Genomic DNA, 27,850 nt, shown 5'->3' with positions numbered 1-27,850 from the left:
TTTTTTTTTTTGCCGAGATGTAGACTCGCTCTGTCTCCCAGGTTGGAGTGCAGTGGCGTGATCTCAGCTCACTGCAATCTCCACCTCCCGTGTTCAAGCGATTCTTGTGCCTCAGCCTCCTGAGCAGCTGGGACTACAGGTGCATACCACCATGCCTGGCTAATTTTTATATTTTTTAGTAAAAACGAGGTTTTGCCATGTTGGCCAGGCTGGTTTCAAACTCCTCACCTCAGGTGATCGGCCTGCCTCGGCCTCCCAAAGTGCTGGAATTACAGGTGTGAGCCACTGCGCCTGGCTTAGAATCTTGATTAAAAGTATTTATCAAGATGATCTCATGCTAAAGAATAAGGAGGACAGTTTTAAGTATCTTGACATATTTTTCTAGCTGATCACAGCTTTTCATGAAGATATGACCACTGTGCTTGGCTAATCAAGACCGCGTTTGGTTCTATTCCTAGAGCAAAACCAAAACAAAATGTTGTTACCATTACTTCCCTTTCCCGTTCTTGTTTTTCATGTTAGAGTAACTATCCTTGTCTTGCATCAGTCTACTTAACAGCACCAGTGTTAATGGAATACAACAGCCTGATGAATTTTCATTTTGCTCCTTTTGTTTGATTTCCTATCAGAATGCTAATGTTTGCCGTAATGTAGCCAGAATGTTTCTAGTTCCTGAATTAATTTTTTATTTATGCATTTACATCTAGTCTAATTGTATTTGATTCTTTTACAGGAATTTTAAACAGCTATCAAGTAAAATGGAATTTATGACAATTAATGGAACAACATTAAGGAATCTGGAAATCCTACAGAATCAGGTCAGGCAACCATAAGGTCTAGTTTATTATAAATGGTTTTGGAAAAACTTCTGAGTAAGGCAACGGTCTGTTTTTAGAGATGCGGGTGAAAATGTAGTGTCTTTAGCTGACTGCACTATTAGTTGATAACTGTAGCACTCTTTGGAGAATGAACTGTACATAATACTTCTCTGGGTTTTTTTTGGGGGAGTGATGGAGCTGTCCTTTTTAATGACTGAGGGGCATGCTTATCCTGACAATTTCTGTAACGTCATCTCTATATCAGGTAGTTTTTTGGAAAGGCATTGTCACTGAAAATTAATATGAAGTGGATTTTTTTTTTTTTTTGTCTACTTGGTTATATTTTTTCTATATACCTTTAACTTTTTGTTGAAAAGTTTGCAGTCTTATTTCATTATTCAGGTTATAAAACAGGTTTCTGGGATATTCATTTTGACTGTAAGATTTATAACATTTCAGTTCACAAACTTTTTTTTTCTTCTTGGAGACGGAATCTCGCTCTGTTGGCCAGGCTGGATTAAGTGAAGGGACACCATATTGGCTCACTGCAACCTCTGCCTCCCAGGTTCAAGTGATTCTTCTGCCTCAGCCTCCCAAGTAGCTGGGATTACAGGCACCCACCACTACGCCTGGCTAATTTTTGTATTTTTAGTAGAGACAGGGTTTCACTATGTTGGCCAGGCTGGTCTTGAACTCTTGACCTCAGGTGATCCACCTGCCTCGGCCTCCCGAAGTCCTAGGATTACAGGCGTGAGCCAACACACCCGGCCTCAGTTCACAAACTTTCATTGTTTATTTGTCCTTTGTTGATGAATTAGGAAGATAACAGGGAGATTAAAGTTACTGCTTTCATTTATTAAACTATCACTTGGGAAGATGAGATATTATATTATAACATTAATGTTATCCTAACAAAATCATAAAGATAAAAAGCAACCCCACATCATTTGATTAAGTAGTGGAGAATCATCTGAACCATCTGAGTCAAAGGAGTTAAAATTCTCCAGAAATATTTATTACTATTGCAAATTAAAGTAAACACTGAATTTATTCCCCTGACTCCTGAATCTGCATATTATTAACTAGTGTCTCTCAATTTCTTCCTGTTCCAGTCTGTTCTAGTATTCTGAGTTCAGATGTATTTTTGTTCAATAACATTTTTATCTTGTCATCATCCAAAAGCTGCAAATCTGTCCTGCAGGTCTCTCTCATCAACTCTGTAGCCATCTCCATGATAGGAAATAAGTAGTAGGAATAAAGAGACATTTCTTGACTGAAGGAGTGCTCACAGTCAGCCTGCAGCCAGCCGTGGCATTGTAAGCGTTCCTTGCTTCTGTGCATCTTACCTGTTCAAATCCTACTACAACAGAGTCAGTTCTGAAATCAAATTCCTAAGGCAGAAATCATCTAGAGTCAAAATACCCTTCAAAATTCCTTCCTTTATTGGGGCTTGCACCATTTTAGAAGCAGAAGCTGAGAATTAACATCTTCTGCTTGTCTTTGTACCTCAACTTCACCCCCACCCACCCCCAACCTTTCCAAGGAGCAATGGAAAGAGGTACAGGGTAGGAGTTGGGTGTCAGCGAGAACAAGGATATAATAGGACACATGTCTCTCGCACCTCTCTTGTCTGAGCCTGCTTCTCCAGGGGTGTCAAGGAATTGCCTTCCTCACGGGACCCTTTACCCCAGTCAGGCCAGTCAAGCTCTGGTCTCAGGAGCAGTGCTGCTCCTGATCTGAACTGCCCTCCTCAGCCTGTCCAGCCATCCTCAGAGGAACCTTTGTGACCTTGTACCTTCTCTGTGTTCTCTGCATTGAAATCCTGAGACCTGAGAGCTTATGTCACACCTTTTCTAGTTGATTGCTGGCAGGTGGCATTGTGTCCTAGTTATGAGCCTTTTTCCAACTTGGCTATGAACACTCTGAGGGCAGGACCATGTCCTTGCTATGTTCAGCACATAGGAGGTACTCTGGAAGTAGCTACTTACAGAGGAGAAGGAAAAAAGACAAGACAAAAAAACTCAACTCAAGTGGAAACAGCCATTTTAGGTCTCAAGATTTAAATGTCTCAGTGGGTTTTGTAATACTACTGTGAAACCTTGGTTAAAATTAATTATGTCTAGTTAATTGTGATTTTTTTTGGTAAGGACCCAAATTTTAAGTGGCAAAAGCAAACGTTTCTAGGGATTTAGTAAAACAAACAAATAAAATCCTTCCTGGGTAAATAACTAGAGTGCAGTGCAGGTTCATATCTATCTCCAGCACCTTGTTCAGTGTTGTCGTGAGAGCATTGGTTTATAAAATGGTAAGTGAAAAACCAAAGGAAAATTAAATCATCTTCACTATATTGTATTTCCCAAGGCAGGAAAGTGTGCATGAATAAGCATACATTTCAAAATAATCTTCTGAATAATTTATTCTTAGGTAACCAAAAACTACAAACGATCCCTTTTCTGTGTAAAATATCAGTCCTTCATTCTGTGTGTATGTATTCATCTGTCAAACATTAAATGAACACCTGTTATAAGCCACATTGTGGTAGGTATATATGACATTTAGAATCGGGGTATATGAAATAACCATTTGGCACAAATAATTGTCTAGTTAATAAAACTTGTTTTCTGGTCTTTCTTAGACTGATATGAAAACCAAAGGAAGTTTGCTGTGGGTTTTAGACCACACTAAAACTTCATTTGGGAGACGGAAGTTAAAGAAGTGGGTGACCCAGCCACTCCTTAAATTAAGGTAAAGGGAATCCTTTTTGGGGTGTTTAATCTGAAATTATAAAATTGTGAAGTGAAAGGCATCTCTTAAAACCAAGGTTACCATTATTTCTAAGAACACAGTTTTAAATTGGGTAACATTTTATTTTATAACTGAGCAATAGACTGGCTGTCTAGTATTACAGGGATTTTTTTCCCCCATTCTCATGAATGAGCCTGCTTGCAGATTGGCAGACATAGGGCATTGCCCAAGGATAGTGAGGAGAGATGCGTTTTGTGGAGGACTTTGAAGGCTAGGCTGAGGAGTTCATAGCCAGAGGGAGTTCATTCAGTGATTCTGAGCATGGGGCTGATATGATCAGAGCTGGGCTTATGTGCAGGAGGGGACTGAGTGGTAGTGGTGGTGGGGTCAAGTTAGCAAGTTCAGGGAGAGATGCCGAGAACCCGAGCTACAGCAGTAACAGCAAGGAGTCCAAAAGAGGGGTTAGGTGTGAAATGCTTAGAAGAGTAAAGTGAGTAAACTTGGAGCTCCCTAAGGGAAGATACTTGAATCCAGTGCCTAACATACAGTGATTTCCAAGGTTGTCTGCATGTTGTCTGCATGTTGGAATCACCTGGGATGCATCACAAAATACTGATGCCTGTGTCCAGCCCCCATAGATTGTGATTTAACTGGTCTCCAGCATGACCAGGGAGTTGAGATTTAAATTTTACCCAGATGATTCTGATATGCAGATAAATGTGGAGATTCTGACCTAGAACAGTGCCTGGCACTTAGTAGTTTATGTTTATGTTTATTGAATGAAAACTGTTATTTATTGCACAGTTTCTATTTACTGGTGTTTAATACTGAAAATCACCTTCTGAGATAGGTCCTTGAAATGAGGAAACAGATTCAGAGAGCTTCACTAACTTGCTCAGTGTTTCACAGCTGATAGAGCTAAGTATCAGATTTAAAACCAGCATTGACTCCAGAGACCTTAGCAGGAACAAGCCATTATCCTGAATAGTTACACCTCTGGCTAGACCAGAGTGAATATGGTGTGGTGGTGAAGAGAACTGCTATGTGTTGGCTCTGTCAACTGAGTGAGTCACTCCCACTAATCCTCAGTGGTCTCACCTTTGACATGGTGGAACACCTCATCATAGCATTGCTGTAAGGAATAAAGTTTTGAGCTCTTTATCTCACACCACACAGTACGCTAGGAGCTTTATGAGCATTGTCTCTTTTAAACTGCACAGAGCCTCACTACACAGATGCTGTTATTAGCCCCATGTTACTCTGTGATTAATAAATAGTCACTATCTTCAAGAAAGGATTGCAGATGTTAATGTTGGTCGTAGGCTTGAAGACACTGTTTCGGGTTTTGCTGCTGTTTTCTTCTCTTTCTTTTGCAAGGTGTTTTACTTACAATGTCAACTTTAAAAGGTCACTAAAGTTAACTGAACAATAATCTAGGCAGACATCACTTTACAAAAAAAGAGGGAAAGCTCAAAATGCCCTTTTCTATAGAGAACCCACAGTACAGTTTTATTCAGGGCAAAGAAAAAAGAAACTTGATCATACTATGAGAAACTCAGCCATAGGTTTGGAATCTGTACTCACACAACACATTCACTGAGGATAATATTCTGCTCACACAATTGATTTGCTGCTGTGTTTCTCTGCTCTTTGTCTGATATTAACAATTATAAACAGAGCAGGGCAGCTAGTATTTGGAATAATCCTTACAGTGTGATGGCATCAAGGACATTTCACTTCTGTTCATACCACTGGTTCTCTTGGTGTACGTGGGTTTCCTCTTCTTCAGTAAAGTCATTTTTGATATTGGAAGTCTTGCAAATCTTCTCAGGACTTTTCTCCTTGATCATATTGGCAACAGTCTTGCTTGTAACATCAAGCAAACCTTTGATGTCTAAGTAGTTTGCAGGCAGAAGAAGTACAGAAAGTATCCTTGATTGACTTTCAGGAATTCTTGGTCCTAAGGAGGGATCTCCTCTGTTCGTTTTCTTTGTTCGCATCATCCTTGGGAGGAGGAGGTCCATTTTTGTGGTGGGTGCACCACCAAATGACCTTTTAAAAATATTGCTACATTGACATTTGGTAGAGGAGCTGCGTCATTATCTCCATCATCCATTCTCAAGTCTTCCAGCATGGTCTTGATAGTCACAGATTGTTTGGCAATTTCCACATCAAATATCTCCCCATCAGAACTCAGCACCTTAATTGACAGCATGGTGTTTGAGCTTAAGGAGACCACTGGCCAGAGGCTTATGAGAGCAGGGTGGCGTCAGCAAAGAAGAGGAAGGCAGAGGATAAGGACACTCAAGACACTGTTTGGATGACGATAATTACCAAATCTTTTCAGATTTAGTGGGTCACTCCGATTTCTTAGCCGTAAAGACCTTAAGACATGGGAAACTGGTGAGATAAAGAAGAAATCCTGAAAATGGAAATATTTCCTGTAGTTCAGCATTCTAATGAAATAAGCAGACCTCAGAGAGCAAACGCAGACAAGATGGCTTTCTGTGGACAACAGTGTAAGGGATGCAGCATTGTGGCTGCTGGAAAGGCTGCCTAAACATCTACTACAATTCTTACTGTGTTTTTGCTTGCTTGTTTCAGCAGAGACAGACTCACTAGCAGACTTTTTCATGTAAATTAAAATTTTTTATTTCCAATGTTACATTTCCTTTCTTTTGTGTACCCAGGATTGAGATAAATCCACTAGACCATGTTGTCTGTTGTTAAGGGCCGAATCAAGTATCTCTGGGGATCCTACCTTCCCAGAAATGCAGAGAGAAAATATGCCAAGCATTCAACACTAATGTTTTCAAGTATGAACTTTTCACTGACCTAACATTGATGTTAGCCAAAAACAAACACATAAAACTTTTCTTTGCCCTTTTATTTTGGGTCATGGTTTTTAAACTTTTATCCTCCTAATCTATTAAAATCTATTTCAAAAGAATTCCAGTTTAATTTTATTGGCACTTGCAACTTATTCCAAACAAATACCTGGAGAGAATCTGCTGATTAGTCAGTGGCTCAGCTGTATAATTAGTCATGTACCGCATGACAACATTTTGGTCCTTGGGGGAATTGCATATACAGAGGTGTTTTCTCTATTTAGAAATGTTTAGACACACAAACACTTACCATTGTGTTACAGTAGCCTACAGTATTTAGTAGAGTAACATGCTGTCCAGGTTTTAGCCTAGGAGCACTATACTGTACCATATAGCCTAGGTGTGCAGTGGGCTATACTATCTAATTTTATGTAACTATATGCTCTGTAATGTCCATAGAATGACAAAATTGCCTAACGATGCATTTTCCAGAATGTATCCCCATCATTTAGTGAGGAGTGATGGTGGTGGTGTTTATACTAACGTAAGTGCTTTGCTGATCACATCAGTGGCTCATCCAGACTAATATTCTGTCTCTGACATTGACAGCCAAAGGTAAGTTTAGGGTCTGGTTTTCTTCTACAGTGAGATCATAGAACAAATAATAGATGACGAGGGAATTTAGCAAAATAATGCAGATCTCCCCAGGTTTTACAACATCCCATTGTTTGTCAGTCATCCATGAATTCTCCTAAATCCCTTAAACTCCTCTGTATTTTTGTCTTGTTCTGGCTCTTAAGGGCAAACACATAGTTCATAAGTCTAGGACCAGGCATTCAAGTTTCAGATTTTCCACTGCCATCACCTTTTATTCTATGAAATGGTCTCTTTGGTGCAAAATTTTACTAGTGACTTTTAGAAAGTAAAAATGGTTTTTACTTTATACTTACTGACTGATTCAGAGAGTTCACTTGATTATTGAGGCTAGATTTTACTGTACTGATATCACATTCACTTTTATAAATAGGTTATTTTTTCTTATGTGTTCTCACCTGTATTTTTTATCAGTTCTGCTAATTTTAGGCAAGAAGATTGTTCAATGTAGTTTTTTTTTTTTTTTTTTTTTTTTTTAGATAAATGAATGTCACATTGGCATGCCATTATTCTTAAGGCCTTTTAAAATTAAATAGATTATATTGAATTCATTTTTTTGAGGTTCTGTCTTTGGACTTCTTTCAGTTGATATAGTCTTGTCAATCTTTTATTTATACACACACACACACACACCCACACACCCACACACACCTGTATGTATGTCATTGGTTTTATCAAAAAGCCTGAAAATGCAAATTCTGCTTGTAAATATTGGTAGAGGAGAAAAAAAGAAAACCGTGAGACGAGTCTGTGTACCAGACTCATTGGTGGGATATATGGGATGAGTCTCTAAAATGTTGAGTTAAGCAAAATAATTAGTTTCCAAGGCAGATTTGTTTATCTTAGAGGTATTCCACTTTCAGTAGCATACTATATATTTTAAAAATAAAAATAAATTTAGTTTCTTTCATGAGTACCTCTTCTGCCTGTACTTTACATTTTTTAATTTAAAAAATTTATGAAGTTTTATCGTTAATTGACAAATAATTGTATATATTTGCATTAGTCAGGGCTCTCTACAGGGAGAGGACTATTAGGATAGATGTATATAAGGAGTATTGACTTACATGATCACAAGGTGAAGTCCCATCATAGGCTGTCTGCAAGCTGAGGGGCAAGGAAGCCAGTCCGAATCCCAAAACCTCAAAAGTAGGGAAGCCAACAGTGCAGCCTTCAGTTTGTTGCCAAAGGGCAGAGTCCTGGCAAACCACTGGTAGGTCCAAGAGTCCAAAAACTGAAGAACTGAGAGTCTGATGTTCAAGGGCAGGAAGAATCCAGCATGGGAGAAAGATGGAGGCTGCAAGACTCAGCCAGTCTAGTCCTTCCACGTTTCTCTGCCTGCTTTTACCCTAGCTACACTGGCAGCTGATTAGATGGTGCCCACCCAGATTGAGTGTGGGTCTGCCTCTCCTAGTCCAGTAAATGTTAATCTCCTTTGGCAACACCCTCACAGATACACCCAGGAACAATACTTTGCATCCTTCAACCCAGTCAAGTTGACACTCAGTATTAACCATCACAACATTTATGGGGTACAATGTGATATTTCATTACATATATACACTATAGAATGATCAAATCAGGCTAATTAATATATCTGTCACCTCAAACATTTATCATTTCTTTTGGTGAGAACATTTAAAATCCTCTTTTAGCTATTTTGACACATATACAATGCATTAACTGTAGTTACCGTACTGTGCAGTGGATCACCAGAACTTGTTCTTCTTGTCTAAACAAAACTTTGCACCAGTTGACCAGCATCTCCCTTTTCCCCATCTACCCTCTCCCCAGCCTCTGATAACCACCAATCTGATCTGTACTTCTATGAGTTTGACTTTATTATATTTTACATATAAGTGAGATCATATGGTATTTCTCTGTCTGTGCCTGGCTTATTTCATTTTGTGTTGTGTCCTCTAGGTTCATCCATATTGTCAAAAATGACAGAATTTCCTGCTTTTTTAAAAGGCTGAATAGTATTCCAAAGTGTGTGTGTGTGTGTGTGTGTGTGTGTGTGCGCGCGCGTGCGCATCACATTTAAAAAATCTGTTCATCTATTGGTGGACACTTTGGTTGTTTCCATATCTTGAGAATTGTGAATAATGTGGCAGTGAACATAGGGAGTACAGATATCTCTTCAACATACTGATTTCAATTCCTTTGGATATATACCAAGAAATGGAATTGCTGGATCATATGGTAATTCTATTTTTAGTTTTTTGAGGAACTTCCATACTGTTCTACAAAGTGACTGTACTGATTTATAATACCACGAGCAGTGGACAAGCGTTCCCTTTTCTCCACATCTTTACCCATACTTGATATCTTTCATCTTTTTTAATAATAACTAATCTGAAAGGAGTGAGGTGACATCTCATCGTGGTTTTAATTTGCATTTCTCTGATTGGAGATGTTGAGCATTGTTTCATTTATCTATTGGCATGAATATGCCAATATGAAACATTTATCATTGTTTCATTTGTCTATTATCTGTATATCTTTTGAAAAATGTCTATTCAGATCTTTTGCCCATTTTTAAGTAGGGTTATTTGTTTTCTTGTTATTGAGTAGTTTGAGTTCCCTGTATATTTGGGATATCAGCCCCTTATCCAGTGTATGATTTGCAAATATTTTCTCCTAGTCTCTGGTTTGTCTGTTTACTCTGTTCACTGTTTCCTTTGCTATGCAGGAGATTTTTAGTTTGATGCAATTCCATTTGTCTGTTTTTGCTTTTGTTGTCTATGGTTTGGTTCCTGAGCGTCCCAAAGCTTTTTCTCAAGTCTTTGCTCTTGATAGTCTTTTTACTTCGTGGTCTCTCTTTGTAGAATATTCTTCTGTTTCACTTTAATCTTTACAGGGTTAACTACTTATACTTGAGGTCTCAGCTTAAAACGTTATATTACTATCTTTGAAGAGGTTTTATTTGACCTCCTAATCTAAATTATGTTCCTTGTATCACTCATTGATAGCATATAGGGTTTATCATGATTGTTACCTGTGTTTACTTAATTTGTATGAGGGGTCTTACATTATCTGTACAAGGGGTCTTCAGAAAGTTCATGGAAAATGCATATTATGAAAAAACTGCATAGATTTCAAAAAAATTTGGCACCAAAGTAAACTCATACTAACTTGTTAGAGCGTATCTGAATAGGACGTAGTTTGAGGCATTAACAGGGATAAGATACCAGTTTGAAAAGAGCTTCTATCAGAACAACATGAATTCTGCTAAAAATTAAAGCAAGAACAAACATATTTATGGTGAAGCTTGGGTGGAAGAGTGGTGAAATCATTAATGCTTTATGAAAAGTTTCATGAGACCTCAAAATTAATACCACACATCTACAACCATCTGATTTTCGACAAACCTGATACAAACAAGCAATGGGGAAAGGATTCTCTATATGATAAATGTTGCTGGGAAAACTAGTTAGCCGGAGACTAAAAGTCCAAGATCAAAGGCATCAGTAGGGTTGGTGCCTTCTGAGGCCAATCAGGGAGAATCTGTTCCAGTCCTCTCTCCTAGCTGCTGGTGGTGTGCTGGCACTCTTTGGTGTTCCTTGGCTTGTAGATGTAGCTCCTTGATCTCTGCCTTCATGGTTAAATGGTGTGTTTGCTGTATGTATGTCTCTTCACACAGTGTTTTTTAATAAGGACATGGTCATATTGGATTAGGGGTCTACCCTACTGCAGAATGACCTCATCTTAATAATTCCATCTACAATGACCCTATTTCCAAATAAGATAACATTTTGAGATAATGGGGTAAGGACTTCAGCATATCTTTTTGGGGGTACACAATTCAACCCAAAACAAATAGGCCCACTATTTCCAAATTTTCTTCCTTTTGGTACAAGTAGACTGATTGTACCCATCTCTTTACTAGAAACAAGTGTTTTGATTATTATGTAAATGTTTGGCACATTTATTCAACATCTGATGTGAGGTTGTAAAAAACCATTGAATTTTGTAAAATTGCCAATCTTGTGCAATTTTGTGTTTGTAGTACAGTTCTCTGAAAAGTTATTCTCTTATCTTTGACAAATATCCTGGACAGTATCTGTCCAGGTGAACGTATGTATGGGAAGTGTTAGATTAATTTTAGAGATGAAAAAGAAACGTTTATATATATTTAAAAATAAAGGAAAATGCCTAGGAAGAAAGGAGCAGAGGTCTGAATCTAAGATTTGAAGAGAGAAAAGTAGCCAAGGTGGAATGGGAGAAGAGCTGAGGTCTAAGAGGTAAGATGTGTTCTCTGGGAACATGTCTTTGTATAGGACAAGCAGAGGACTTAAAGCTCTGAGGGATCAAGGGAGTAGAAAGAAAATGTCAGGCTAGTGAACTAATCTCTAACTGTGCTTTATTTTTTATCTGTATTTTTTTCAACTATCTTCAGAGATAGTGATTCTATTTTAGAGATAAGAAAAACTAAGTCTCAGTTTTTTCCAAGGTCATCCAGCCAAGCACGTAGGGACCCTTTTGAAAGCATAGCTTTGGAGTTAATGATACTTCAGCTTGAGTTCTGATTCCCTTTTGTCACTTTGGAGAAGTTATGAATTTGTATATACCTCAGTTTCTTCACCTGTAAAATGGGAATTAACTACCTACCTCATTGTGGTGTTGTGAGGACCAAATGAGACAGTATATGTAAAAGGATTAGTGTGGTTCCTCATAACAATTTTTTGGTCAAGAAGATAGGCATGGTCTTTAGCATACCAAAAAATTGGAAGCAGTGTAATTATTAGTAGGGAAGGGGAAAATAAATTGTCTGGTTATATATCGGAATATTATACAGCAGTTAAAATGAATGAGTTAAGTCTACATGTATAAACATGGATAAATCTCAAAAAATGTTATAAAAGAACACATAAATTATACCACTTATTTAAATTTTGTCACACCGTTTAGGGGTTCAAACAGAAGTGGTGTTTTCTCATCACATGGGCAGTCAGGACAATAATAACTTCTGGGAAGTGAGAAAAGGGATAGAGATATAAGTAGGCTGGTGTTTTACATGTATTTGCAATATTTAATTTTTAAAAAATTATACAGAAAATACACACACATGAATTTTTTACATTGTACTGCTATTGGACTTTCACTAGCATCATAATCAGGTGAAAATGAGACCCATGCACATCTGTCTAGAAAGCCCATGCTGAACTTGAGAGCATCTGTTTTCCAGCATGTCTTGCATTAGAAAGACAGAAGACGGCCATCAGATGACCAAGGCTTCCAGGGATGGCAGGGAGAAGGCTGAGTGCTTGCACTGTCAGTTTCTAGGATCTGCCCGGTCATTTCTTTACCTAAATCTAGTACTTGCCTGTGTTTTCTTTTGCCTGTAGCTACCGTCAAGAATGTAGGGAGACTTTGCAAGGACTACTGGTGAGTAGGTAGAGTCTTTTATATGGGCCTCCTCTCAAAATAATATAACCATGAACAATTGAGGAATGTTTTTTATGGTCCCTTTTATTTAATACTCTAAACTTGACTAAGTTCTGGAAACTGAGGAAGCTCAACCTCACGTTCTGATTGACTAAGTACATGCTAATGTGTTCGTTAACACAAAAACCAGTGCATTGGTTAGGGAAGCTAGCTGTTAACACAAAGACCCCAGAAAGTCTAATGACTCTAAAGGTGTGAAAGTTAATTTCTTCTTTTTTTTTATTTGAGTAAACAATCCATGGCTTTTCCAGATTGGGGGTGGGGTGAGACTCTCATCACATAGGCAGTTAGGAACCCCAGAGTCTCTTCAGTCTTAAACATGTGGCTTCCAACGTCATCTTGGCAACTGACGTCCAGCCAGTAGAAGGAGAAAGAACAGGGAGGTTATAGGTTTATGGCTTTTATGTAAGGTAGGCCTTGCATTGGCACATAGCTCTTCTGCCTAAATCTGATTATAAGCAGAAGAATGCATTCCGATGGTCACACCTTACTGCACGGGGGCTAACAAATGTCTGCTTGTTTTTCAAGGAGTAGGAAGAAATGTTTAGTGAATACCTAGCAGTCTATTGCCAGAGATGGTTTTTGTTGTTTCAATTCCATTGTACATTCTTCTTAGCATTTAAAAATTATTTGAACTTTTGAACGGTAATACCTTCACATACTTTAAAAGTTTAAAAATGTGAAAAGTTACACAGTAAAATGTTTGCTTATCATTCCTGCCCCACGTCTGCCCAGATCCCACTAGGTAATCATGGTTATTACTTTGTCATGTATACTTCCAGAAACATTTTGTTTAAAAAAGCAAATATGAATTTTATATATATATATATATATATATATATATATATATATATATATATGAGAAATCTCTTCCTCCCTTATTACATAGATGAAGCCATGATATACCCAGAACTTTGTACTTGGCTGTTTTCCCTTAGTAGTATAAGATAGTTATTTTGAATTTTGTATTACTCAGTCTCAATAAGAAGGTGGTGTTCCCAGCCTCAGGGAATTTCTAATCTAGTCTGGTCAAGGTATAATCTACTAGTAAGGAGAAGGAGATATGAGTAGTGGAAGCTTTTGTACTAAAATCAAATACCTGTTACTCACTCTGCAACTCAATACCAAAATTAGAGCAAATGAGTTATACCTTTTTAAGTCAAATTAGATTTTTAGAAAACTGCTTCAGGAAATTAGGCATGCTAAGATAATTCTTGGCGTTTAAATCATGTAAATTAAAATTAAGGGAATAGCAAATGGTTTGCGTTAGGAAATAGATCTTTGGCTACATTTTTGCATGATTTTCTGATGCACTAAGTACATTTTAGTGGTCAATGTTCTCTACATTAAATGGCTTTTGTTTTGGTAAACCCATATGTTTGGAGTATTAATGGTTGTATTTCTAATTTGTTACTCTGGCCCAAATGATGAAGTAATAGAATGTTACATATTTCCTTCCACTTAACATTTAATTTAGATTAATGAAACTAAATGTCAGTTTTAACTCTGGAACTTCTTAAAATGAACTACACTGAATTCTTTGTGGTTTCCCGTGTTCCATGAGCCACCAACAGAGTGTTCACCTGCAGTGACTCTGGTTTACTCAGCCCCCAGGGGGGGCTCGGAAATGGGAAGGGAGAGTAGCATGTGGTGCGTAATTGAGAGCTGTGTTTAGTTGGGACTGACCTGGTGCCCCTTTTGTCTGCTGGGTTGAATGGGAGTTTAAAGGAGGAACTGCTGCTGCTAAGAATGAAATGAACCCAAGTGCCTCTTACCCAAATGTTTGTCCCGACTGTCAATGCATAGGGATTAACTAACATTCAGGAACTTTTAGCTGGCCTCTGCTTTGTTCTTCAACATTAGGACCTTCAGTGAGCTCTAGACCTGCACAAATGACCTGCAGCAAATATGGCAGCTTTCATTTGGGCTGAGGAAGAGGAATATCGGAAAGAATGAGGAGAAGGAGATAAATATCTTTTCTTTCTTGGCCCTTCCTGCTTTATCTTTCTCCATCTTTATGCCTTTATTAATGAGGATTTTCCAAATATCTCTCTTCAAAAATGCCATAAGAAGATTTCATTTTCTGTGGTTTTAATATCATAAAATATCTCCCTATGTGAAATAACTGGATATGCTGGATCAAGCGTAACAAACATCCCTTTAGGACATTGCTGAATCTGTATTTAAAACATAAGGGGAAAACTCAGAACAGATGGGAAAAGGACTGGAAATGGAAGTGAATTGACTGCTGCAGCTGCCCTCTGGGCTCCTGCAGATCTTGGTAATCAAAAGGATTGGGGTTCAGTTGCCTTGTGGGAGACAGGAGACAGGGCCTTGGGTCCATTTAAGTTAGGGATACTATAGTAATGTGAGACACTCAAAGGACTATGGTCTCAGTAGAGAGGTGACAAATGTGTCTCAACCTATTCTTACCTGAGGAAAATGTTTCTAAGAATTCTTAACCACAGGTCCTCCCTCATAGATTTTCAGTTTCAATTTATACTCTGTGTGGTCTGGCAATTTCCAAGCTGTGAAACTTATTTAAAACAGTCTGATTGTACTCACATAAATCACCAAGTTAAAAAAAAATACAAAATAGAATAAAAAATATGAGCATAGAAAATAAATACTATCAAAGGGGCTCAGATTGATTTAAAAAGGAACCACATAGAATTCTTTAAAACTGAATGGACTAAAGAACTCATTCATGTAACCAAAAACCATCTCTTCTACAAAAACTATTGAAATTAAAAAAAGAATGACTTAAGTAAGAATGGATCTTATACTCCAAAAAGAAAGAAAGAAAACAACAACAAAAAAGCAGTATATGGGTTAAATAAGAATAGAGGAAATGACTGAAATGCAAGATAATACCTGAAGAAATTACCTATAATGTAGCATAGGGTGGCAATGTCAGGCCTTCAGTGTTGCTTCTCTGGATTTTTGAAACAGCTTTCTAACTAGTATTCCTGCTACTGTTCTTATGTGCATCCAAACTATTAGCCTTGGATCCCAGCTCCTGTGGTCACATTTTCAAACCTTCACCCTCCATTTTCCACTTATCTTTTATAGACAATAGCTAATCTTTTACTCAATAGCTACCCCCAGGAAATCCTCCCTGATCCTAAAACTGCATTTGTTCATTAGATGCTCCTGGCCTGTGTTCCCATTGTATCTAGATCCTAACCCAGTTATAATCTTATTACATTGTTATCATTAATGCTTTTTAAAAGTTTTACTATTCATCACTAGAGTGTAAGTTCTTTGTAGACTAGCAAGGCTCTCTTGTTAACAATTATAGCCCTAATGTCTACCATTTGTACAATCAGTACTTTGTAAGCACTCAGTAATTGTTCATTGAATGTAAAAATGAACAGTATATGTGAAAGGTGAAGCTAGATAGGTCTAATGATGCTTAGATCCTAGGAAAGGGCTTATGGTTCATGTTTCTGACAGGAGATTATTTAGGTAGTTTGTTTAACCATTTCACATGACCAGTGTGTTAATGTCTGAATTTAATTTACTCATTCTGTGTCGTCTTTAAAGCCAAACTTTTCAGTAAAACGAAACCAAACAAAAATACACCCCCAGCAGTCTGTATTTCAGCTCCCCACCCCCACCAGATAACCTTTTTTTTAAAACATTTTATGTTTGTGGGTACACAGTAGGTATATATATTAAGGGTATATGAGATATTGTGATGCAGGCATACAATGTATAATAATCACATCAGGGTAAATGGGGTATCCATCACTCAAGCATTTACCATTTCTTTGTGTTACTGATATTCCCATTATACTCTTTTAGTTATTTTTAAATGTACAATAAATTGTTGGCTGTAGTCACCCTGTTGCACTATCAAATACTAGATCTTATTCAACATATCTATACAAAATTATCTTAAGTTTGAATTATAGAGGCGTTTTCACAGTAGCAACCAGTAGGTACTGACACCATCACTGACAATAGCTTTAGGTCACACTCTGTGTTTCTGAGTGACAGCCAAACACAGTAGATACTTACGTCACCACCTAGTTTATCTTCAAATATGAAGGACTCCAGTGACACTCACTTTTACTCCTTGCATCTTTGGTAGTAAAGAAGAATCTTTGTCATCCCCAGGACCTCGTCTTTTTGTTTGGTACATGGAATGAAATGACTCAGGTGCCTTCTTTCAGTTATTTAAGTTGTATAGTAAGATAAACTGTAGAATACTATCAGGCATCTTGGAATAATATCTTTATCATCATCCAATTGATGCTTCTTCCAGTTTTGTTTCCTGTTGCTGTCACTCAATCTCTGTCATTAATTGCACTAAAATAATAATTCTCTATTGTGTCCTGACATATTGTTTTGTTACAATTATTTGGAAGGTCTTGTTACTACTGCACATTAAACAACAATTCTAAGGTATGTGAATTGTTTAATTTTAAAAAGTGTAGTCATTCTTGCTTATTTCCATTCTGATCTTCATATAGGAGTTAAAGATGGAATTATAGCTAACCGCAGTGATGAGAAATTCATGGTGAACAGTGCCACATACCCTTTCACTCTCTCCCTGCCCATTTAGACCTCCATAATTATTAATCGTTATAGTGTGCTTTCTCAATGCAACCTACTGTCCAGTCTCAGCACAGCGAGTACTTCAGATCATCACTGCTTGTCAGGTTTAGCCCTCAAGATGCCAGGACTAGCTTTCCTTATATAGTTCCCACTTGTTCACTTTGCACAAAATACCTGTTTACATATCTATGCCCTAAGGTTTGTCCTCACATGGTAATTTCTGAGCTCATATTTTGGGTGCTATTTATCCCTCTTCCGTGCTGTTCTTTGTAGTGTCTACTAAACAAAACTTGTAATGATGTGGTAACAGTAAACATTTATGAGTGGTTCTCATGATGTAGCAGGTACTGCATTAAGTACCTGACATGTATTATTTCATTGAATTCTTTTACTAACACCAAGAGTTAGGGCCTGTTGCTCTTCTCATTTTATAGATGGAGAAACTAGGGCAAGGCTAAATAATTGGTAAATGGCAGAGCCTGAGTTTGAATCAAGGCCACCTGACTTCTGAGCCCAAATTGTTAACCTCTGAGGTAGCCCTTAAAGAAGGTTGGGTTAAAACCAAACTGATTGATAGTGAACATACTGCTTTTGCCTATGTTGGCACTGGCTAGAATGAAAACCTTTTCCTTTATATTTTCCCAGATTCCAAACTAACTTGGCCTAACCTTTCAAGTCTCTAAGAAATTTATAGTTTTATATCTATTAAAAAAGTCTTCTGGTAGACTTCATAAATATGACTTAGGTTTTTATTAAACTCTTTTGCTCGTATCTTTCTATATCTCAGAAAACCTTTAATTTTTGAGACAGTAGCTATTTGTGTAGGCTGTCTTATACGTTCACAGATGGCATTATTTTATCAGTCCTCAAACCATCTGTAGCATCAACTTAGTCTATTCCAATTGGTGTCATCTTTCATTTATGCAGGAGTGAGTTATTAAAGTAAAATTTTATATTTGTATAACATTTTGGGTAAATGTTAGAGTAAAACATTGGTTTATTTTATCACAACAATCCTTTGCAAAGAAAATTTATTTTTTCCAGCTCATCTTGATTTACTTTATATGTAGTCTTCGGAATGAAATTGAATCAAATAACTGTTTATTGAGCACAAATTATTATCTTGAAATGTAAGGATAAGAAATGACCCCTGTGTTCACTGAATTTATAGTCTTGTAGGAAAGACAGTGAAGTAGTAAATTCCCATTGAAGAAGAAATACAATTATGATTACCATTATGCGAAGAGAAAAGATGGTAGTATGGGAAATGATAGTAAAGGGATTAAGTCTGGTCTAGTGAATCTAGAAAGGCCTTTCAGGGGAAGAGTGGGTAGGAGTTCACCAGACGAAGTGTAGCTGATGGGTGATAGGGAAGAGGAAAATAACATTGTAGGCAAAGTAAGCAGCAAATGAGAAAGCCTCCACGGCAGAGAGCTTGGAGTAACTAAGTCATTGAAAGATATGCAGTCTGACTGGAACTTAGAGTAGGAGGAAGAGAGTGACATGTGATCTCAGGGGAGACCTGAGAGCTAAACAGGTATCAGTTGTTTTTTAGGACAATTAAAGATTCTGGATTTGAACCTAAGATTAATGGCAAGTCACAGATGAGTTTAAAGCGGAGGTGTGGCATGAACAGATTTGGGCTTTAGGAAAACCACTTGGGCTGCCGTGTGGAGAATGAGTTGGAAAAAGGGACAGAAGTGGGGGGGAAAGTTAGGCTGTTTCAATATGATTTTTACTTAGGCTATAGTAGTGGCAGTAGAGGCGGAGGGTGGTGGATAGATTACAGAGGCCACCCTGCTGAGATTGGAAGAGCCAACCCGTGTGTGTACAAAGCTCTGTCTTGCTTTCCTGCATCGTACTATTGTACTAACAAATGGTCTTTCTGCATATAAGAGTATGAGCCAGAGAAAAATGAACAAACATGAGGCCTGAAGTTAGTATAGAAGCTCTGTATTATGAAAAGGCATGATCTCACAGGTAGTTAAGGATAATAAAGACAAAAACACTCAACTAAATGGAAAGTCCTCAGTTTGATTGTAATCTAGCCAGGATCCTGATCTGAGATTTGCTCTTCATATTAGTGTGTATGATGTCAACAGAATTTTGAGAGACAGACATGTTTATTCAGTGGCCGATGCCTCCTTTCCCCCAAAACATCTTTCATCCACTTGCTTATTTATTCATTGTATTCATTTACAAATACTTCAAATCCTTACTGAGGGCTTACTACTCACCATACATGTTTACTTATCTTAGTTTTTAATACTACATATGGCCATTATTCCTAGTGTGGGCCTTTGATGTTTATAGGTACTTCATGGACCACTTCTCATTGAGGATACATTTAGTCCATCAGGTTTCCGTTTTAAGTTGACTCATCACTTAAAGTGTAGCCATTGGTAAAATCCTGCAATCCTGATCTCCTGTGGCCCATATCCTCTGCACTTTCTATTGCTACTCCCCAGTCTTTGGTCAGGGTCAGTATGTTTAATTCCATTTCATTCAAACAGTTGGTCAGTTCAGCCATCACCACCACCACTAAGTCATCTTGTTGATCATTGTTGAACTATTATATTAGCCAAGGTAATGCAAGCTATCAGCAAACAAGTTCTCCATGTAAGTGGCTTAAATACATTAGAAGTTTATTTCTTGCTAATATAAGTTCAATTGGTAACAGATACAGGAATGGTGGATTTTCTGCTCCACTGTGGACTCAGGCTGATGGAGTCACCATGGGGCTCACAAGCTTGCCTAGCTGGCAAAGGGAGTTAGGTGAATGTGAAAGCTTATTCAGGAAGTTTTTATGGGCCAGGGCTAGAGGTGGCTTACATCATTCCCACCCATGCTTCAGAACTCAGGTACATGGCCATACTTAACTACAGGGGAGACTGGGAAATGTAGTCTGTGTGTTTTCTTGGTAAGCCTGTCTTTGTCAAACCCAGCTAGTGAATGTCCTTGTACAATACCTGCTGTTTGATTCAGATATAATAAGAGGCATGGAAGGACCAGATCTATTGTTGTAGGACTTTTTCCTTAGTTCAGCTAAAGACAGTGGGGTTGGGGGAGGGTGGTCCTCATCACACAGCCATGTAAAATTAGGCTCACAGACAGTTCGAAGGAGGAGAAAAATGGAATTCATTGGGCAAAGAGGAATAAAAAGGGAAACGGACTCTCCACCAAGTCAGAACAAGAATCTTGCTAGTATGCTTCCCGCCTCACAGACTGTAATCCCAGGTTCCACCCAGGAGGAGGAGGGGCCAGGCTCCTCCCTGCTGCCAAAAGCATGAACTTCTGTGTCTCCACTCCAGTGTACCCTCCTCCCAGTGCATATGCCCATTGGAGTTTTTTCAGGGTGCCCTTCCCACCTGTCTCAATATGAAGGAGGAATTTCCTTTGTGCCTAATAAGTGGCTGTGTCACAGTCCTGGACATTAGAGTGGGAAATGTCTACATTCTGAACTCCTAACATATCTGATCATTGCTATTACTCTTTTCTCACAGGGAAGTAAATGCCCGGCTTGATGCTGTATCTGAAGTTCTCCATTCAGAATCTAGTGTGTTTGGTCAGATAGAAAATCATCTACGTAAATTGCCTGACATAGAGAGAGGACTCTGTAGCATTTATCACAAAAAAGTAAGTGTGACAGAAATCTAATAAAGCTGACAGTGTTCTTCAGCTCACAAATTAAAAGAAAACTTTTAAAGGAAAGTTTTATTAAAAGAAAACTTCTGAGAGCTCTATTATTATTTTATTTTGTAAAATCTTACAAATATAGCATGCGAGACTAGCTGAATCCTCAGAAATTTTAATAGCACAAATTAGAATTATTCCAATTTAACCATTGTAAAAAATAGTTTTCTCATGTACATTAACTACAGCCACATAGAGGCCCTTCTCTTATAATACAGGATATTCTCCTGTTTCATCCTGAAAGTATAGACTATTATCAAAATAGGAAATTTATGTGGACTGGTTATTTTAGAAAAAAGATACCTTTTTTCTTTTGATCTTAGAACAACTTATTATTTCTTAAACTAAGGAAAAATCTGCTAGTATAACATCTGTGGTGGTAATTAGTATGAAAACAAGCTTGGATATTGAAGGTGAGTAAAGGATTATTTTGATTTTTATCACTTAAGCTTTATAGTTTGAGTCATAGCAAAAATGAGTCATTTTCCACTTTTAGGGAAATAATTTAGGTTATCTTCAAAATATGCCTAAAATTTAAAAAAATTATTAATACTTTTAAATGATAAAAAACACGATAAACTCTTTATGGGGTTTTACTTTTTGCAGAAGTCATTCACACACTTTATACTCTTTGTTCCTTGTCAAAACTTTATGACATTGAGAAGTTACTATTTTTATTACGTTCTTACTAATAAGAAATTGTATCTAATGCTATGTATGTGTGTGTGTGTGTGTGTGTATATATATATATATATAAATTGCTGCAACCACTTGAATTACTTTGGCTCATATGATGATGCTGAGAGGTTTAATAACTTGCTAGTAACAGAATCTGTATTTAGACCCAGGATTTTTGATTGTGTTTTCATTGGCTGTGTCTTTTGGACACTATCATGTTTGATGTGTTATCTTGACTGCCATTTTTTTTTTTTTCTGTTTGCCACTTTTCATAAGCAAATTTTATTTTTCCTCCACACGTAACTCCTTGCCAATATAATAATTTTACTGTAAAACAGTTTTTATATGCCTAAATTTTTACTTTATTTTTGAGACAGAGTTTCATTCTTGTCACCCAGGCTGGAGTGCAATGGGGTGATCTCGGCTCACTGCAACCTCCACCTCCCAGGTTTAAGCGATTCTTCTGTCTCAGCCTCCTGAGTAGCTGGGATTACAGGCACCCGCCACTATGCCCTGCTGGCTTTTGTATTTTTAGCAGAGACGGGGTTTCACCACATTGGCCAGGCTGGTCTCGAACTCCTGACCTCAGGTGATCCACCCGCCTTGGCCTCCCAAAGTGCTGGGATTACAGGTATGAGCCACCGCACCCAGCCTATATGCCTAAATTTTAGTTGTGACCAAGTTTTCATTAGAGTTTCTATATTTTTCAGCCCCTTTTACCCCCACAGAATTTTACTAGAATAAGTACTGCTTCTAAGAATACTTGAGGTGCCCTAGAGGACTTATGTAACTGTTTTACATGCTTCAGCTAAATTTGAAAACAATGCACAAGCCAGAATTGGAAATACTGATCCTGGGGTGAAAGAATGTAGGAGTTGGTTATGGGGTCAAGGGAGCCTATTGTATCATTATTGGGTACACCATGTTGTTGTTTTGCTGGCAATAGCAGAAGCTGTGCTGATAGTTGCAAGTTTTATGGTAGATCTTTTTGAAGTTGCATAGTGGTTGCCAAACCATTTGTTGTTTTGTATCCTAGGCTCAGAGTCTGAAAATTGGTGCATATTAACCTTCTTTAAACAACGGCTCTCCGGGCACCTTGCCTTAACTACTTGAAAGGATTCACTGACAGATGTCAGAGATTTTTGTTTTTCTTTTTTTTTTTTTGAGACGGAGTCTCGCTCTGTCGCCCGGGCTGGAGTGCAGTGGCCGGATCTCAGCTCACTGCAAGCTCTGCCTCCCGGGTTCCCGCCATTCTCCTGCCTCAGCCTCCCAAGTAGCTGGGACTACAGGCGCCCGCCACTGGGCCCGGCTAGTGTTTTGTATTTTTTAGTAGAGACGGGGTTTCACCGTGTTAGCCAGGATGGTCTCGATCTCCTGACCTCGTGATCCGCCCGTCTCGGCCTCCCAAAGTGCTGGGATTACAGGCTTGAGCCACCGCACCCGGCCTTGTTTTTCTTAAGAGAAAACAGAAGCAAAGCTGAAAATCTTTCAATGACTACTGAAATGCACTAAGTCAAAGTGTCCGTGGCATCAGGATGGCAGCATCAGTTCATGGGGCTGTGATTTCTTTTCCACCTTCCTGCCTTTTTGTAAACTTTACTTTGATGTTTGTATTGCACAGGGTTTGTGTATTTATAAAAGTTTCAAAACTCTAGTAAAGTCAGAATCTAATTCATTTAAAAAGTGGCCACTATGCAGTGCAAGAATGACTTATTTTGGAATTTAAAAATATATTTTACTAAAGGAACTTATAACTCACTTGGAAGCCATTCCTTGTTGCTGTTTTAGTGTTTGTTTGCACAAGAATGTGCCTAAAGATTAGTTTGAAGGGTGAAGAGTAGAAATGATCTGGTAACAAACCAACTTCAGGAAAGCTGAATGCTTTAAACTAATGTTTTATAGATTAGTTGGCTGGCTCTACGAACACACCATCAAACATATGTCTATTCTTTATTATTAGATTACTCTACATAAGCTTCTATGTACACCACATAGTGAGTGATGTCCTGGGTACAGATTATGCCAATTATGTGAAATTCATAAAACGAGAAGGAACACTGGATATTGTGGGAAGTGGTCAACACAGGCTGTACGGTTTTGTGGAAAGTGTCCTGGAATACGTACCAATAGGTGTTTTTATGTCGATAATGATAGAGGATCTCAAGTGAGCTGATTCTGGCATAAAATAAACATTTCTTCTTCTTCTTCTTCTTCTTCTTCTTTTTTTTTTGAAACAAGATCTCACTGTGTAACCCAGGCTGGAATGCAGTGGCATGACCACAGCTCACTACAGCTTCAGCCTCCAGCCTTCTGAGTAGCTAGGACAACAGGCATGTGCCGCCATGCCCAGCTAATTTTTTTTTTTTTTTTTTTTTTTTTGTATTTTTTGTAGAGACAAGATCTTGTCGTGTTACCCAGGCTGGTCTCCAACTCCTGGATTCAAGGATCCTCCCATCTCAGCCTCCCAGTGTGCTGGGATTACAGGCGTGAGCCACTGCTCCTAGCCTAAAATAAACATTTCTTTTGATGACAAAACATTAAATTCAAATCTTGTAAATAGTGCTAGTCACAGGAACCCATACTAACTTTGCTCAAGAACTGTTTTGTAAGAAAGTGTTAAGTAACTGCCGAGGTTGGTGAATACATTTAAAGGATAATCGCACTTAGCAAATGTTGAGGAGAGTGTTTTCAGAATTTTGTAGGTGAGAATCGTTTTTTAGCCAGGCAGGAATAAGCCCAAAGCCCTGTTTTCAGTGTTGCGCTTAAGCTGGGGTCCTTTCCATCCTGTGTCCAGTGAGGCCCTGCCTCCGTACTTGTGGGTCTGTGCTCAAGCTCTCCCAGTGAGACAGCTGCTGCCAGAAGTAGGGCTGAATTCCTGGAGAGTGACTCCAGGAGCAGCCACCTACCCATCCTCAGCTTTCTTGCAGCTTCTTTTGAGTTCTTTTGCTTAAGAAACTTGAGAACAACCTGCTGCCTCTGGCTTTCAAGGTGATTGTAAAACACTACTGGTTTTCACCTTGCTTCTGTTGTTGACTTAACTTTACATTGTGTCTCAGCTTGGAAAATTAATCCTTTTCTTGGGATTACAATAATTACAAGAGGTGAATATTCAAAATTATATTGAAAATGTTTATGTTTAGTTCTTTACTTTTGTTAAAAGGTATCATTAATTGACTAGTGGCCAAAAAGCTTCTAGGTTTCATATTTATGTAAACAGTCCAGCTTCCTGTATGGGGTGGGGAGGGGGTCTTTCTGGAGAAAAGTTGCCTCATGATACACTTAGAATTCAACATTTGCTCAGCTGGACCTAACTTCTTACTTTTTTTGCATAATTTACTTCACCCTTTGTGGTTAATTATGTTATTGAATGTGTTCTTAGCCTTAATCTATTTCATATATACTACTTATTATGTGCCTTATTACCTTAGCCTTAAATTGTTTTCTCAAGACAGTTCTTTTCAGTCAACATTCTGTCAGTTTTATTTTCCTGAGCTGTCTTCTAGAGCCTTCTGACTTGATCCAGTATGGACTGGTTGTCCTCATATCTGTTGTATAGTACTATCTTAAATTCCCTTTACTTCCCTTGAGTTGAATCTGTTATTTTCTATATTCCATGTCTTCCTCTTGGTTTATTTCTTCATTTTGGTGGAGTACATCCTCTAGAATCTTCCTGAGAATGTTGGAAGTAAATCTTTTGAAACATTCATGTCTGAAAGTGTTTTTTTTTGTTTTGTTTTTAAATTATCGTTGTTACTACCTTCACATTTGATTGGTAGTTTGAATGGGTATAAAATTCTAGGTTTTAGATGACTTTACTATCTTTACTACCACTTCTGTTGAATTTTTCATTTCTACTATTATACTTTAATTTCCAAGAATTTTTGTTTTCTTGTTCTCCAAACGTTTTTTCTTTTTAAAAGTAGCATCTTGTTTCATGGTTGTAGTATCTTCTATTTCATGGAAGATATTATTAATATTTTTAGAAGTTCCCTCGCAGGGCAGAATCCAAATTGGTACACAAGTCTTTTTGGATTCTTGATGTAAATTGTGTCTCAGTTTTCCTTAAGGACAGTTTAAAATTCAGGTACCTTGAGTCTTTTAAGTCAATCACTATTTATCCATTTACTTTATAGCTTCTAACATATTGTTGCTGTTGTCCTCTTTTCTAGTGTGGTTTTTTCCTTTTTTTTTTTTTTGAGATGGAGTCTTGCTCTGTTGCCCAGGCAGGAGTGCAGTGGTGCGATCTCGGCTCACTGCAACCTCTGCTTCCTGGGTTCAAGCGATTCTTCTACCTCAGCCACCTGAGTCACTGGGATCACAGGCGAGCACCACCACACACGGCTAATTTTTGTATTTTTAGTAGAGATGGGGTTTCACCATGTTGGTCGGTTTGGTCTCGAGCTCCTGACGTTGTAATCCACCCACTTCAGCCTCCCAAAGTGCTGGGATTACAGGCATGAGCCACTGTGCCTGGCTGGTTTTATGCCTTTTTAAACAATCTCTTAACTGTTGTTTGAAGATGGAAATTAGATGCACATGTGTTTAACACACTCTGTTTACCAGAAGCTACGATGTAAAAATTATTCATGTTCATGTTAAAAAAAACTACAGTAGTATGCAAGGGTATACAATAAAGGGTAAAAAGTCTCCCTCTGCCACCCCTCCATACCTACTACCCAGAGGGTAACCAGAGTAAGTCACATGTGTTACCTCCTAAAATTTTTATTGATATTTAGATTTTTCTATTTATATAGAAAAATGTATATCATTTAAAGAATCACAAAGAAAGTATTACCATGTAAATACATAAAAATATATACATATATGGGCTATGTGGTATATGATATAAACATACTATATATATTCAATGTATGTTGAAATTATGGAGTGCTATACTGATACAAACATCTTAAATTTTTTTAGCTGTTTCATAGTATTATATTGCATGAGTTTTTCCTAATAAGATCCCAATTGATGGATGTTTATTTCTTATTTATCTTTTTAAATTATAAGCAGTGCTACTATGAATATTCAGACACATGTTTTTCACTATTTGTTAGTCTATTTTAGATAAATTATTTAAAGTGATGTTTATTCAAAGGGTTATATGCACTTTTTTGTTATGAAGACATGCCAAGTTGTTTTTCAAAAAGGTTAGTCCTCTGCTAATAGTATATAAAAGTGTCTTTTTTTTTTAAATCCTGTTACATGGTTATTGTGGAGCTTTTAAATATTTGACATTCTGATAAGTGAAAAATGCTATCCTGTATTTCTAATTTGCTTGTCTTTAGTTGTATATGAAGATAATCATGTACATACTGACTGTTTCTATGAGCTGCATATTCAGTTTGTTTAGCCATTGTTCTTTGGATTATTCATCTTTTTCATGTCAATTTGTAAGAGCCTATTATGTTTGGGAGAATTTTGCCTTGTGTTTGTTATGCCTTACAGATATTATCCTTCACATTTTTTAGCTTGTTTAACCTATTTTTGCTATTTGATTTATGCTATTTTAAAATGAAAAAATACTAAACAAGTATTGGCTTTGTTTTCCTTGGCTAAAATTATTTTCTTTATGCCTAAAATACTACATAGTATTTAACCTCATTTAGAAAATATCAGTGATATTTTATTTCAACTAACTAGTTAATAGAAAATTTAAACTTTCCTCAATTCTGATTCTAACTTTAAAAGATCACTAGTTAATCATTTTCATGTATCTTATGCTATTTTGTAAAAAAATTTCTATTTTCAGTGTTCTACCCAAGAGTTCTTCTTGATTGTCAAAACCTTATATCACCTAAAGTCAGAATTTCAAGCAATAATACCTGCTGTTAATTCCCACGTTCAGTCAGACTTGCTCCGCACCGTTATTTTAGAAATTCCTGAACTCCTCAGTCCAGTGGAGCATTACTTAAAGATACTCAATGAACAAGCTGCCAAGTAAGTACCAGACCCTGAATTCTTCTTTTTCGACAGTCAGTATACTCCAGTGCATTTGCCATTTGATTTGTGGATTCTTAATCTTTACTAGAAGTTGAATGAGTACATATATAATTAGAAATGTGATTGGACCCTTAAAGTGTTACATTACAGTTGGAATACTTGCTATCTAAAATTTAGGCAGTTTACCATCTAGGACAGATATAGTACTCCCCCAGGTATCAGATGATGGAAAGGTAAAACACAGGCAAAGCCAAGCAGTAGTAGATTATTAACCCCAAAATGAATGTCAGATATCGTGTACTCATTTCCTATATTTCCAGAGATGTCCTTATATTTAGAATCTGTAAAAGCAAAGTTATCCTTTAAAAGGTAGTTCTTTTATAACGTATTGCACAAAACATTCTATATAAATGAAATAGGATTTGACATTTACATTTGTCTTTGTTTTCTGCATAGGCAAACAACAAATAGTGTATC

The 27,850-nt window shown here is 37.5% G+C and overlaps 1 protein-coding gene and 1 pseudogene across 6 annotated transcripts in view; one reads left to right on the top strand and one right to left on the bottom strand.

Annotated features, from left to right (window-relative positions):
* Positions 1–27,850, top strand: part of LOC105475067 (mutS homolog 3) — a 227,046-nt gene that overhangs the window by 85,031 nt on the left and 114,165 nt on the right. For all 6 annotated transcript variants that reach the window (XR_011624887.1, XR_011624888.1, XM_071098741.1 and 3 more), the window contains exons 11-14: positions 734–818; positions 3,454–3,563; positions 20,560–20,692; positions 27,183–27,370. Coding sequence is in view for 4 of the 6 variants with exons in the window: in XM_071098741.1 (XP_070954842.1) it covers positions 734–818; positions 3,454–3,563; positions 20,560–20,692; positions 27,183–27,370 (516 nt within the window). In the remaining 2 variants the exon portion in view is untranslated. The remainder of the gene's footprint in view (positions 1–733; positions 819–3,453; positions 3,564–20,559; positions 20,693–27,182; positions 27,371–27,850) is intronic.
* Positions 5,297–5,778, bottom strand: LOC105475066 (S-phase kinase-associated protein 1 pseudogene; annotated as a pseudogene).

This window comes from Macaca nemestrina, chromosome 6 (assembly GCF_043159975.1).
Source record: "Macaca nemestrina isolate mMacNem1 chromosome 6, mMacNem.hap1, whole genome shotgun sequence".
Taxonomy (NCBI): Eukaryota; Metazoa; Chordata; class Mammalia; order Primates; family Cercopithecidae; genus Macaca; species Macaca nemestrina.
Note: the sequence above shows the minus strand (reverse complement) of the source record. Positions and strands in the feature narration are given on the sequence as shown.